Source organism: Ammospiza nelsoni, chromosome 5 (genome assembly GCF_027579445.1).
Source record: "Ammospiza nelsoni isolate bAmmNel1 chromosome 5, bAmmNel1.pri, whole genome shotgun sequence".
Taxonomy (NCBI): domain Eukaryota; kingdom Metazoa; phylum Chordata; class Aves; order Passeriformes; family Passerellidae; genus Ammospiza; species Ammospiza nelsoni.
The window spans coordinates 71,366,879-71,381,798 of NC_080637.1; the positions used below are offsets into that span (position 1 = coordinate 71,366,879).

Here is a 14,920-nt window from a genome sequence, read left to right on the forward strand (position 1 = left end):
AAGCATCGTGAGTAAAGTTCTATTCAAGACTAATGAGGGTACCTCCTATCTTTTTGATTCACTCCACCATTAAATATTTTCAGTTCCTTGCAGGTATATAATTGTTATGCATCTTGGTAAAATAATCTTTGTTTCCCAAAATCTCAGTAATAATAAAAAAACCCTTTGCAAATCTTTGTCTTCTGTCTCCTATGTGTAAAAGCATGGCCACCATCTTCTACCATCAGTGCTATTAATTTCTTTCAAAGTTTGATCAGGGCAAAAGACCAAAAGCCCACAACTGTAGTTACTCCAAGCATAATACCACGAGCCAAATTAATCCATGATCTAATAGTGATGACATTGGTGGATTCAGTCCAGAGACAAATGTAGCTTAAAGTTGTTTTGAAACGGAACATATTTTCAAATCTCAGAAGAGCAACAATATTTCTTTAAAAGTTGAGATTTTTATGGCCAGAGGATGAAGAGAATAATATGAATTGCTGTTTAGGCAAAGAAATTTTATAGAATCTAGTATTTTTTCCAAATAACACAAATACATGTCACATATGAGTAGTCTTTCTTACCTTTTCTTGATATCCTCTATTTTCAAGCTCACCTATTTTTCTGGTGTGCCCAAAAAGGGACACACAGTCTAGTACATAGTAATTTCCATTGTGAAAAAAAAAATATTTTTTCAAAATTGAATTATTGTGCAAGTAGTAGCAGAAAAACATTATTGTGCTCCTGGTCTCTGCGGTGCCAGACTTGCTCTCATAAACCAGCAAATATCACATTGCCTGGTGAAGAGAGGCTCACAGTTACAAACTAAGTGTTATTTATTAGAAATTAGAGTATTTTACACCACTAATATTATTGGTGCAAAAACTGCACTTGCAAGTGACTGCTAAAAAACAGAATCTGAAGAAAATCTGCAGGATTGTTCAAAAACTGATTTGAAAAGGTTTATCAACAAGCCTGACTGATGTTACATGGATTAGCTTCTGTCTTTTCAGCAAAGCTTTTACCTCTGAAAAGAAGGAAAAAATCCCAATGTCCTTTCTATGTCAGATCAATTCAAGTGTTCCTGGGATAGCAGGAAAGTCTGCTATGGCTGATTTTCAGAGCCTCATGTTTGAATTAGTGTTTTAGAACAGCAAGCATAAACATCTTGCACTGTGAAAAAAAATCTTCCAAATGAAAACATCAAAGCAGCCTACAATTATGAACCAGCTCAGCTAAAGCTTGTTCCTGTAAATTTGTCTTGCTGTTTCTTAAAGTACAGTAAGCTCACAGAGAGGTATTACAGTTGTGATGATCCTTAGAGAATAAGAATTTTGCTAAGCTGTTTCCTGGAAAGCAAGTAAACTGACAGGCAATTTTAATTCTCCTTGAGCAGAGCTTTACAATTGGATTTGGTTTTATTATGAACTGAAATTCTTTTTGCAGAGGTAAATGTTTATTTAGCTAGCTGGAGATATCAAGTGGGTCCAATACGAGGCTGGAAAAGAAGCAGCAAAATAATATTATGTATTTTTTTACTTCACATTCCTTTATTTCCACTAGCAACACTATGTTCTGAAGACATTTGGATAGAAACTGAGGAATCATTTCCTTTTCAGATCTCCTCTCTATTGGCCAAGACAACCAACTGTTATCTCTCAAAAGACAGAAAGGGACCTGAAGGCTGAGGAACAGAGAAGTCATTATGGCAGAGATAAAACAATTTAAAATATCCCTTATTGGTTTTATCATTCTAAGGCTGGTGCATGCTCTGAATGTGCTGGATCCCTGCCCTCCAGACAGATGGAAAGGCTCCTGACAATGTTAGGAACAACGTTCTCCTTGTAAGAGCAAATTGTTTTGAGATCCTGGCACTAACATAGTGGTTAAAGAAGCGATCTTATATGTGACCTCACCAGAAGAGACAGGAAAAAAGGTACAAATGCAACTGTGAGGTCCACAATTGACAAATCTCCCATTTCCCCTCCTGTCCAGCTTCCATTTCTCCTCCTAAACCACTTCTCCTCCTTGCTGCTGCCTCAAACTCCTCTTCACACTCTTCCCTATTCCTCTACATCCCATTTCCCTGACTAATCCCCTTGGCCTCTATCTCACAGATAAACTGTACTATCAAACTTGCACTAGCCCAGAAAAGGAAACGGATCCCCAGTTTCTACCCAAATGTTCTCAGGATACACTGCAGTAGACTGTCCTACCACAGACACCCACCAGAAGAGTGAGTATCTGTGGTCCAGCACTCACATTCCCTAGATGAATGTTAAAAAGAAGCTGCAGGAAATTAGAAAAAATACATTCACTTGCTGTGAAAAGCTGATGTAGAAAGGACTCTGACTAGAGGCACACTGATGTATTATTTGTGAAATATGATTACATCTGCCTTTTATCTTTCATCTTGTTACTCAGTGATAATTGACTGCTCAAGGCTGGCACTCATTTTTAATTATCCCCTCCGTGGAAACCCAGCAACACGCTCTGCAATTGCTCTCACATATCTGCACGCAGCATCTGTAACACATCATCCTTCAGCTAACAACAAGCCCTCTTCTTTTTCTTTACTTCCCTTTTTCACCCTCTAAATTAGCTGTACAGATTAGTGCAGGGCATTTCTCAAAAAAAAGGAAAAAAATGAGAAAATCAGTGAATCAGTGAACACAGACTACACTGAATGTTTCACCATTCATTAAAATAACTCATATTTGAGGTCTGCCCTGCTGCTGTGTCTTGGAGATTTCCATCTACCTATATAGCTAATTAATTTTATAGTATTAAGCATTTAGTAACTTCTTGAGTGCTGTGTCCACACAGCTGCCAGGCACAAGCTGAAATAACCATCCCTAGGTCACCTCACAGCAGGAATTCTGTCAGAGCTTCACTGTACCAATAAATATGTAAGGAGCTCCACTCAGTGGCGAGACAATGTATTTCCAACTCTGACATATGCAAGAGGAGAAAGGAGTCTTTGGAAATGTAAATATGTATAATTAACACATCTTGACTCTCTGCATTATTCATTGTAATCATAGCACTAGAATCAAAATATTTTACTAAGACAGCTTTATTGTCAGCAACATTTCTGACAGAATTCAATCACTGGAACATGATACACAGTTGCCCTTTTAAAAACAATAAAACTCAGTAACATCTCATATTTATTTTTTTATTTTAAGCTTGATAAACTTCCATATGTAGGTAATAACTTTTTTTCATCTTCCCTTCTTTTTCTTGTACCATGTCTAGACTTTCTTGAAAAACTGAAGCCTAAAAAATGTTCCTAAAAAAATGGAAGCCTATTTCACGGTTCCTCCTCTATTAATAAAGTAGCTACAGAAGGTTGTGCCCTCTGAGAGCACGGAATTAGTTTTATTTTTTAAGAATTTTATTTTTAAGCAAACATATTCAGACTGTGGGGAATAATTTATTTAAGTGGAGGTGCTACCAGGTAGAAAGTCCTGGTAGAAGCAGTCTGATTGAATGCTGAGTTAGGCTTAGCACCAGCTTTGGAGACTTTAAGAAAAAATGTAGACAGGTTTATTTTCAGAATTAATTCCACATGTTCTTAGTCATATTTTCCAATACTCTGTAGTTCTGCTCAGCCTAGTGGGATGTCTATATTTTATAGGGTTCCCACATCCATCATTTTTCTCCTTTTCTGATTTTCAGCTACTTACTGGCAAATTTGATGTACTTTTGCTTTTCTCTGCCTGTTATGGATTTTGTGCTGTCCTAAGTGGATGTCATAAGCTTTGTGCAGGTGGAAAATCATGCTCCATTTAAGAGAAGACAAAATCAATCAAAGCTATGAACTCTTTAGAAGTAAACTTCCCCAGACACAATCTCCCCATTATTTTTGTTTCTCAACCTTGAATTCTAAGCAGGTAATTTAAACTTAATACAAAGTTTTTCTTTATAGTGTCCCTTAGGATCTTTTTTTTTTCCCCCACTGAAAAAGTTGACAACATCAGTTAGCAGGAGAATTTTAAAAAATGTAAACCTAAACAGCATTTCTAGCAAGGAGGCTAGGCTTAGGCAAGATTTTGTAAAATGTAAATGTAGAAGCAATAAAATTTTGTTTGGAAAAAATCCAGAAAATCTTAAAGACACTGGAAAGGTCCACATGCCAACCTGTGTCTCTGTATGGAAAAACTGTTGATCTACGATACAGTGTCAGTATGCCTGAAAATGAATCATGAAGTTACAAAACCTTTAGGAGTTACTTCTGAGAACCCTGGGGTGAGAAATAAAATACCAGAAGAACGTGAAATACAATGCCTATCTTTTAAATAAAAAAGCTGTGGAAGTCTGCAACTTCAATTTTCGGTTAATGCTTTAAATACTTTTCCAAGTTGTAAGTATTAAGAGAAAATGGAGATGATTTAACTGCCCATCATTCTGATTCCAGGTTAAGAGAAACACCACTCCCCTCATTTCTGAGTAAGGGCAGTGACACAATACCAGTGCCATCCTTAGACGCTTCTGAGGGCAAGTCCACACAGCACCATCAGCTTGTCTTTGGCATAAAACTGCCCAAACAGGCGGGTGCTGCTATCCCTGAAATTCCTACATCCTTCAGGGCTTTCCCATCGCCTTCCTGGCTGGAAAGGCTGATCAGTGAGCCAGGAGGGGAGCTGGCCCTGCAGAAAGGGCTGGGCTTCTTTTTGGCTGGAGTCACTTGCTGCTGGTTTAGGAGAGGGCAGGGCACTGAGGGACCTTGGTCACAGCCCTGGAGCCACCTGTGGATGGATGGAATGATGAGTTCTGTTCAATATTTGTTCAATGGCCAGTTCTGTTCAATATATTTATTGATGACATGGATGAGGGGATTGAGTCTTTCATCAGTAAATTTGTAGATGACACTAAGCTGGGATCGTGTGTCCATCTGTTGAAAGGTAGGAGGGCTCTGCAGAGAGAACAGTTCTCTCTGGATGGGCAGAGTCTAAAGTTTAATGAATGAAGTTTAATAAATCCAAGTGCCCAGTCCGGCATTTTGGCCACAACAACCCCCTGCAATACTCTGGGCTGAGGACAGTGTGGCTGGACAGTGCCCAGGCAGAAAGGGACCTGGGGGTGCTGGTGGACAGCAGGCTGGACATGAGCCAGCAGAGTGCCCAGGTGGCCAAGAAGCGGGATGGCGGACGGGGATGTGGTCACTATTCCCTGAAGGAGCGGGATGAGGGGACTAACGGGACAGCGAAGAGCTCGCTAATTCCCTCGTGGAGCGGGATGAGGGATGAACGGGACGGGGAAGAGCTCGCCGTTCCTTCACGGAGCGTGATGAGGGATGAACGCCATGGCGCGCAGCCCACTGAGCCCTTATGGAGCGCGACGACGACTGAACAGTTCTCTCACGGATCACACGTAAGGGGCAGCTCGGGCCCGTCCCCCTACCGGGGCGGCGCCGCAGCGGCCGCGCCCCCGCCCGTGACGCGCGTCCGCCGGGAAGCGCTTCCTGCCCGTCACTTCCCCCGCTGCCGCCGCTGCCGCTCCCGCCGGGCCGCCGGACTCGTGCCCCTGCCCAGGCCCCTGCTACCGCCGCCGCCATGGCCATGAGGCAGACCCCGCTCACCTGCTCCGGCCACACGCGGCCCGTGGTGGACCTGGCCTTCAGCGGCGTCACCCCCTACGGATATTTCCTCATCAGCGCCTGCAAGGGTGAGCGGGACGGGCCGCTTTGTTCGGGATCCCCCGCCCCGGGGGTGGGCGCGGGGCAGCCCCGGCGCTCGTAGGCCGCGCATCGCCGAGCCGGGGGGTGGCGGTGGGGCGGGAGGGGGCTCGGGGGCTGTCCTGGCCACACTCGGGGTGGTGACACCGCCTCGGTATGCTCTGGAATGGCGAAGGGAGCCCACAGCCGGCTCTCTCCGGGTGCTTCATTGCCGGGTTAGCCCGGGGGTGTCCGAGCCCGCATGCGCCCGGTCGGGATCCCGGCTGCTGAGGGGGTGGGAGCTCTCCAGAATGGCTTGTTTATAAAAGTTCCTGTTTCCATCGCCACTGGATTTAAAGCGAGCTCTGGTTTGGCCAGGGCAGCTGCCTTGCCCTGCTGGACACGGCGTGGTGAGAACTCTGTGCTCACTGTGGGAATAGCGTTTTATCTTCGTGCATGTGTATTTTAATCTTTTGCATGCATAAGTTTTAAATCCTTTTCTGCCTTGAAGGGCTTCCACAGCTCTACATCTTGCGTGAACAACTCTTTGATAGCCTTCCAGAAAAAACTGATTATAGGAAAGGCTTTCTATTACTACTTCATTGTTGTATCGCTCTGTGTTTTAATCATATCTCTGTGCAACCATGAGATGTGTTTCTACATATTGATGACTTCGTAGTATTGTTCCAAAGTTAAAAAAAAGAACAAGCCGAATTTGTCTTGGCTGAAAAGAACTTTAGTAAAAATAAAACCTAAATGAAATGTTCCTTTCCACCTTCCTTCTATCTTAAGACAAAGTTACAGACTATTACCAGGAAACTTCTGTCTCATTTGCAGCAGCGTTTGAGTGTCGGTACAGTTTAGATGCATGCAGCAAGTACAGCTGCACATGTGAACTCATTTAAACGGCTGAACCCCTCTGCAAAGAGTGGCTTTGTAAAGTATGGGGTATTTCCATGCACTGGTACAACGGAATATTTTTTCTTCTAAAAAGCTGCTTCCTTCTTTTACCGTGTTACTTGACTGCTGGTTTTGTTTCTGTGAAGATGGCAAGCCCATGCTGCGCCAGGGGGACACAGGAGACTGGATTGGCACATTTCTGGGTCACAAAGGGGCTGTTTGGGGTGCCACCCTGAACACGGATGCCAGTAAAGCAGCTACAGCAGCAGCAGATTTCACAGCGTAAGTGTACACTGTTTTCTTGGTCTCTGTTTTGATTTTAATCTGTAGCTCTTTGGTGGCAACAATCTGTACTAAATTACTGGTTCATTTGTTTCTCTTTAGTAACTGTTAGCTTATTTTGGACTAGCCAAATTAAAACCTAGATTTTTGCCTTCTTGAATGTAGCTGCAGTTAATTGTGTCATGCTGAACAACTATGATTGCTTCTTGATGTGCTAATTATACTGGTTTCCTTAACTTTTCTGTGCAGCTCTAATTTCTAGCACTGCAGTTATAGCAGAGTTGAGAGGGGGATTTTTATTTTTCATCTAGCAGTTAGCCTCGTTTTATGACATGAAACTTCTAGTGAATTAGTTCTTCCATGTTTTACGTTGTTTGTGCTGTTTGCAGTATTAATGAATATTTTGCAAGTTGAATCTTGTTAGTAGAGGGCAAATTTTATTAATGAAGTTGCAGAGAGGGGCCACCTTTGTCTTCAAACTAAAATGTTAATTGGTTTGCATGGTCCTGAATAAGAGCATGAAGGAAAAGTGGTGGGATAGTCCAAAAAAGCTCTAGTAAAAACATATAAAATATTCTTATTGACTAACTAGGTTATAACTTATAAGAACGTAGCACTTAGGATAAAATGATGTATCAGGAAAGATTGCTTACAAATTCATCAGACTGTCCAGGTTGATTTGTGCTGATGCTTCTAAAATATGAATATTTCTTTTTGCTGTTTAGCAAAGTGTGGGATGCTGTGTCAGGCGATGAACTAATCACACTGGCTCACAAACACATTGTCAAAAGTGTGGATTTTACACAGGTATGAGAAACTTTTATACCTTATTCACCAGGGAAATAAGCTCTTGAGTATGTTTTGCTATTAGCTACTTTTTTGATTTTTTTGTTGTAAATCTTAACAGGTAAATAATACTGCTGCTCGTTTTTAGGATTGTAGGGTCAGTGTAACAAGTGTGTTAGAGGCTGTCTGAGAGAAAAAGCTGTGATTTTAACTCACAGACAAAGGCTGTGTTTTGGTTCAAAGTAGAGTTGACTCTCTATAACTTCTGTTTCAGGATAGCAATTATCTGTTAACAGGTGGACAAGATAAGCTCTTGCGTATCTACGACTTGAGCAAGCCAGAAGCAGGTGAGTCTGCTCTTAAAACTGACTCTTGGGGGGCTTTTTTGAGTTCAATAAAACTGCTGAAATTAAGGGACTGCTTTCTGTTATGAATCACTAAGAACAATGTTGAGGGTTGTTTTACAAATGTAATGTCTATGACCTTTTGGTGTATAAGGGTCCCAGAATTGCTTGGGGTTGGACATCACCTGGTTCCAAACCCTCTTCTGTGGACTGATTAAAGCCCCATCCAACCTGGTCTTGCTCACTTCCAGGAATGAGACATCAAGCAGAGCATGTTTCAGTTCACTGCAGACACACTAGAAATTGGACTAATAAATTAAAATTTAGTCATCTGAGTGAAAGACCAACTCCCACGTATTTAAGAGTGTTTAAATTCATGTTGATACTGACCTGTTGATAGGAAGCCAGAGAACATCGATGTTCACCTAGTGAAATTTTTGAAAGGCAGTCAGATACCCAGTTTGCATTTATCCTGTTCCCAGAAGAAGATCTACAAATAAAGTCCTAAGTGCTTGAAGTAATTCTACAGTCTCTAGTAGAGGGAAATCTGTGCAGCTTAAGGAAGCCCCCAAACTGCTGCATGATGTTATTTTATTTTATTACATGTATTAAAATATTTGGCTTTCTTTTAAGAACCTGATGTTGTCAGTGGACATACTTCTGGCATTAAAAAGGCCTTGTGGAGCAGTGATGACAAACAGATTCTTTCAGCTGATGATAAAACTGTCCGGTAAGAAAAGTAACTTTGGGTTTTCTGTATTGTCATGCTCTGTGTGAGGATGAAGTTATCTTATTCTGGAAAAAGATACGAGTAAGACAGGTTACCTGATCCTAGATTAGTGTAGCTGCATGCCTGATACAGCTCTGTTCTGCTATCAGAGATCATTTTGATAATAGTTCCAATTTCCCCATAAATGTGTGCTGTTCACAGATGTGCTCTCCTTGATAAGAAGAGGTGAGAACTGCATATAATCAATTTATGCCCTTTGTATTCCTGAAGAAGGTGAATTTATAGATGAGGTCTCTTGCATACACGCTGTCCTGAGCTACTGCTGCTTTGTCTTCTTCACTTTCCTAGTGTTAAAGATAGGCAAGAGCCTAGTCCTGTTTGTTTTCTTCCAAATTGTAGAAATGCAGCAGTCAGCTAATGAATAAAGATTTTTATTTGTAACAGCAGCACCATTTAATTTCTACTTAGATACTTCTATACTGCTAGATATAAAACTTTATAATCCTCAATGAACCTCTGTAAATTGGGATTAGTACCTCTTTGTCTTTTGAAATAAAAAGACAGAATAGAATCTTCAAGCCTTGCTTCAAGGTCTGTTGCTTAGAAGACTTAAATCAAGATTTTTAATCTCCAGGAGAATCACTGAGTAGTTATAGTGTATATACCATTTAATGTTGTGGCATTAAGCTGCAAAGGTAAAAGTATTTTAAAGAAGGGAATATGTGTTAAGCCTGGCCTAGGTGAAATAAATGCAGATAAAGCCATGGAAGATCTGAAATACCTGTGGAATAAAACCACATTCCTTGATGGGTGCCTGTTTTGATGCAGGTCTTGCCATGGATGTGAGGTGGAAATTCACAGAGAATCTTTTTTTCCCTTTTTGTTTCCTTTTAAGCCTCTGGGACCGGAGTACCATGACTGAGGTGAAGTCACTAAATGTGGCAATGTCAGTGAGCAGCATGGAGTATGTTCCAGAAGGACAGATACTGGTGATAACCTATGGGAAGACTATTGCTTTTCATAGTGCTGAAACGTGAGTCCACAACTCCCAATTTTCACAGGTGGAGTCATGGGTGTCTTGTGGGTAAAAACTGGCTGTGCAAGGCCAGAGTCACCAAGCTGTCAGAACTGGCATCTCTATGATGTTTCAAGAAAGGAAGTTACATGCTTAAACATATTCCAGAAAGTAGTTATGTATGTGTGAGCTTTTGTTTTGCTTAATCTAAACTCATTTCTAACTTGACAAGCATGATTTGCAAGTATCAAAACTTGTTTCAAAACTCTGTGGGGTTGTATTTTATTTCTGGGAAAAGCAGTTGAGATTAGTAGAGTCCAATTCCTTTGCTCTCAAGATTTTTTTTTTTAATATGAACTTTGTTAACAAACTTTTCTCCCTCAGTCTAGAGCAGATTAAATCATTTGAAGCACCTGCTACAATCAATTCTGCATCTCTTCACCCCGCAAAAGAATGTTTGGTTGCAGGTGGTGAAGATTTTAAACTCTATAAATATGACTATAATACAGGAGAAGAATTAGGTATGTTTGTCTCCTATAATCATAAAGACTTCTGAAATAGGTATTAGTAAAATAATGACCAGTAATTTACTGTTGTACTCAAATGAGGTCTTAGCACAGCATGCTGTGCAGGAGGATGATGAAAAGGTATATAATCAGTTAAACATTTTTTGCTATCTCACTATACCTAATATTCTAGAGCTAATTAAAACTTCTATTCAACAATTCTGCACCTATTTGAAAACATTTCTCAATCTGTATTGCTATCATAGCTGTATGCTAAATTGTCATACTGTTCATTAGATATGTTAGTTACAAGATTTTATGAAATATATGACATGTTGGCCAAATTTGTTTCAAAAAAAAGCACATTTTCTTACTGATTCAGTCCTCATTTAAAATTGTTTGTGGAAGGAGTGATTGAATGAACAGATTATGTGTACCCCGTGCTGCTGGCTTGCTTTGCAGTTTTGTCTAGAATAACTAAGCATCTTTTTCCTTGCAGTTAATGAAACATTAATATCTTAATTAATTATTAAATGCCTAAAGTAGCCATTGCTGACACACCCATTCATTCATGGAAACTGTTTTGTATCAGAAACTGATCGGTTTGTACTTAAATTTCAGTTGTTGGCTGAAATTTGAAATTGACAGTGTTGACGTGTTCCCTTCAGAATCTTACAAAGGGCACTTTGGTCCCATTCACTGCGTGAGATTTAGCCCCGATGGAGAGTTATATGCCAGTGGCTCTGAGGATGGAACACTAAGGCTGTGGCAGACAACAGTAGGGAAAACCTATGGCCTTTGGAAGTGTGTAGTTCCTGGTAAGTGTGGGCTGGCTCCTGGGGAAACTTGGCAACTCCTTGTGCACCTTTGAAGTCTATCATCAGTGATAAACACTGAGTTTCATACAGTAACTCCTCTGTTCTAAAGGGTTTCTGATCATATCTGTTAGGTTGAAGGATGTACTTCTGCAGCTGTTGTGTAAGCAGTTAACATCACACCCATTAAGCTTTTTGAATATAGACACTTTGTGGGTATTTAAGCCAAGAGCCTGATGTATTTTGTGTTAAGGAGTAGAAATATGTGATACCACTTCTATAATTCTGAAAGAGAGACTCTCTAGAAAGAAGTGTGGTAGTTTTAATTTATATTGTACTCTGGTTCTTTCAGCTTGGGGAGAGGGAGGCAACAACAACACGTGGATATTCATTAATAGAATTACTTGCTCAAGTGTTTTTCCTCAACACTGAATTACATGGAAATTAGCTTTTTCTTTTTTTTTTTTAATTAAGGTGGGTGGGTGGAACTGAAGGTATTGACTGTTTTTCTGCTCTTTCTCTACAGAAGAGGAGAATGCAGAAGCAGCAAAAGCAAGGACTACCCTTCCAGGAACTGCAGAGGAGGAAATAGGTAATGAACTGAACTGTCAGCTTCAACAGCCTCAGTGTTAAAAGATAGTCAAGATAATAGCATTTCTTAGTATGAAAGAAGTACTTTCCCTCAAGTGCTTTCTGGTATTTTTCAAAAGATCTTTGAATGCATTTGCCTGACGTTGATTATGTGGTAAGTGTCAGACTGGAGCTGTGCAGGCAGAACAGATGGGGTAGAACAGCTGGGTCAGGTTGAATGGGAAAACAAACTGAACTGGGCTCCTTAAGCAATCCCTGCAACATTTCTTTGGTTTCTATATCTAAAGTGAAATTAAATAACACCTTTTTTATCTAGTTGCAGAAGAGATTGCCTCTGAAAACTCAGATACAGTGTACAGCTCAACTCCTGAAGTGAAAGCCTGATTACTGCAGCTGTTATGTGACACGTGGACATGCGAGACTAAATCAAGTGAGCAGTGACAGACAGCAGCCTTCCAGAGTGCGCTCCCTCCCTGGGGCAAAGATGGGCAGTAATTGATGAGAATGCAGTGGAACTGGCTAGGTGTTGTCTGTAAGAGAACTCAGCATCCAAATAAAAACCCAAAAGACAAGTAGTAGAGTTCTGCTGGCTTTTTGGCATAACTGCCTACTGTCTTTTCAAAGAAGTGTGCAAGCCAAGATCCAGTCTCTCCAATCTCAATTAGACTCATTGTAGTGTGTTTTCATTATTACAAAGAAGAGATACAATGGCTTTTACCTTTTTTTTTTTTTCCCTTGGAAGTTGGAAGAATTGGCTCTAGTTGAAAAGAAGGGATTATGTACTTAAAAGTATTTGGTTCGGGTTTCGTTTCATTATATGCTGCTTCTGAATGTTTAACTGTTTTCAGTTGTCTAAATAAAAAGCCTCTCCAAACTCGTACGTTACTTTTGAGCGTTGGGTTCATGAAATGGAAAAGCAACTGCATTAATCACGTAATCCTTGGCATCTTGGGTTTGTACTATACAGAGAGAAAGCAAAAGAATGTTTTAGTGTTGGTACAGAGGGTGGCAAGTTCTTTGATCTGTAAGCTTTGTATATTTTTTATTCTTTCAAGTTTGAATGTAAACATGAGTCTCTAAAAAGAAAAACAGTGAAAATTCCTAAATTAAACGCGCTGCCTAAAGTATTTGGTTGTACATGAAAATATCAGAGGCTGGCTGCAAATCTGTGTAAAGCTTGGGTTTAGTCCTCCAGACTGGATAAAAAAGTTACTCTTTCAAGGTTACAAATCATATTTTCTTCATTAAAGAAAATAATTGCCATTCTTCCACTTGTCATTTCCTTTAATGTTATGCTGAAAGATTTACATAATGCATTCTGTGAGGTGTATTTATTCACACACCTTTTTTTTTTTTTTTTCATATTCATACCTGTCCTTACTGTCCTGTTTTTGCAGACTATACCTATTTGCAATTACCTATTTGAATTTCATTCTAAAAACAAGCAACTCTGATTTACAGCTAAATGGTTCAGTCTTGCTAATTCCACTAAGGCTTTTGAGGACTCCATCTCTAGTACTTGAGCATAAAAATTTTAATTTAGAAATTGGATGTGTTTAAAATGAGAAATTTTGAACACCTTGCTCCATGGCGAAACTTCTTGCATGCTGTGGGTTTTATTCCATATTTGCAGTAGGTTCTATAGCATTTCATAGATCTGGAATAGAATCTTGGAAAGGAAGAAAACCTTTAACCTTGAGTTCAGCTGTTAACCTAGTTGTTCCCAAGTTCACCAGAAAACCATGACCCTTATTCTACATTTATGGCTTGCTCTGGGATGCATAGAAATTAAACAGATAATAGTCATAAAAACTTAATACTTAGTAATGGCTACTAAAATACTGGAAGAAATGAAAAAATCCCAAGAAAACTAAAGGACTGTTATGAACAGGTCTTTAAAAAGTCACCAGTAAGGGTACCAGCAAAACCCAGATTTAATATTAACTGACGGGACAACAAAGTTCACTCTACTACTTACAGGACAGTTAAGGCACGCCAAGGAAAAACAAGCAACAACAAAACCAAACAAAATCCAGGCAATCAAAACAAATTAACCAAGTACTGTTTAGAGAGGTGTGTGTGTGTTCAAGTGGCAAAAGGATAGTGAGAATAAAAAGAAATAAGCTTTTAGGCTTTACCAGCACTCAACAGTAATGTTAACTTGTACCTTAAACCTAACAATTTAACAGGAACAGTGCTTAACTTAAACCTAACTTAAAAATTTACTATAACAGTTTAACAGAGGAATAATACCTAACAGCATTTAACCTAATTTAGGACTTAACCTTACTTACAAGCCTAATTTACTTAGATATCTAAGGTAACCCTGTTTCATCCCAGACACAGTTAGAAAGTGTGGGAACAGGGATGTGCTGTTTGGGCAAGAAAAATAATTTCCAAGGCTGTTCCTAAAGAAAACAAGAGCTCCCTAGACAGCAGCAGTTCCTGGAAGCAGACAGTGTTTCTGATGAGCTCAAGAGGAGCTGAGCTCAGTGCTGTTTGTCAAGGCCAAGGCAGCACAAGTATTTCTTAGATGACTGTGGCCTGGAAAAGGAGGAGGAGGATGCACCGCCACAAGTACTTGAAAGCTTGTAATTTTTGGACTGCTAAAGTACACAGTGCAAATGGTATCTATACTTCTAGAGTGACTGCTGTCTTTAAAACCATTTCGTCTCAAAGCACACATGCAGTTTTGGTATGGGAAAAGCAAAAAGTAAAAGTATCCTCATGTTTCAGAGCTATGGCCCTTCCCTGCTTTACCCGATGCCGTTGTGAGTTTGAGGTTTCTTAAAGTTGGAAACTGTTTCATGTAAACGTCAGTATTTACAATGTACATCATATTTTTCAGGAGAATTTGTGGGCTTTTTTTTCCAGTCCTGGAAAAAATGTAAAGGCCATGACGTTTTCAGTGGCTTTGTCACCAGAATTTCATTCTAAGGGTACCACTAGAAGTTTTACAGGTTGGCAGGTTTGTAAACCCCGTGTGTACGTGTGGCACCAGCTCCTCCTTGAATGGACAGTGCTTTGACTCATCCCCAAGAGCAGGTTCAGCCTTTCCAAAGGAGTGGAACGTCCCTGAGGAAAGGAACATGCCCGCAGCAGCAGGGCCGAGGCGCGGCCCAGCCGGCCCGGCGCGGTCCCCACGTGGCGGCGGCGGAGCTCTGCGCCCGGCCCGGCCCCGCCGCTTCCTGCCCGAGCGGGGCGGGCCCGCAGCCTGCCCGGAGCTCCGGGGGCGGAGAGCGGGGCCATGGCCGGCCGGAACCCGGGCACCGAGCTGGGTAAGGGGGCGGCGGGGCCGCGGATCCCCGGT

At 40.8% G+C, this 14,920-nt stretch overlaps 2 protein-coding genes across 2 annotated transcripts in view; both read left to right on the forward strand.

Moving 5' to 3' along the window:
- Positions 1-5,460: 5,460 nt before the first annotated feature.
- STRAP (serine/threonine kinase receptor associated protein) lies at positions 5,461-12,876 on the forward strand. The gene is made up of 10 exons (XM_059472021.1): positions 5,461-5,652; positions 6,688-6,823; positions 7,549-7,630; positions 7,884-7,956; positions 8,587-8,683; positions 9,579-9,716; positions 10,083-10,219; positions 10,873-11,022; positions 11,546-11,611; positions 11,927-12,876. The coding sequence occupies exons 1-10, from the start codon at positions 5,541-5,543 to the stop codon at positions 11,992-11,994; spliced, it is 1,059 nt and encodes a 352-aa protein (XP_059328004.1). The 5' UTR covers positions 5,461-5,540; the 3' UTR covers positions 11,995-12,876.
- Positions 12,877-14,816: 1,940 nt separating this feature from the next.
- The window catches only part of DERA (deoxyribose-phosphate aldolase), a 45,082-nt gene continuing 44,978 nt past the window's right edge, over positions 14,817-14,920 (forward strand). Inside the window, exon 1 of the mRNA XM_059472908.1 lies at positions 14,817-14,888. Within this exon, the coding sequence (XP_059328891.1) occupies positions 14,858-14,888 (31 nt within the window). The 5' untranslated portion in view covers positions 14,817-14,857. The remainder of the gene's footprint in view (positions 14,889-14,920) is intronic.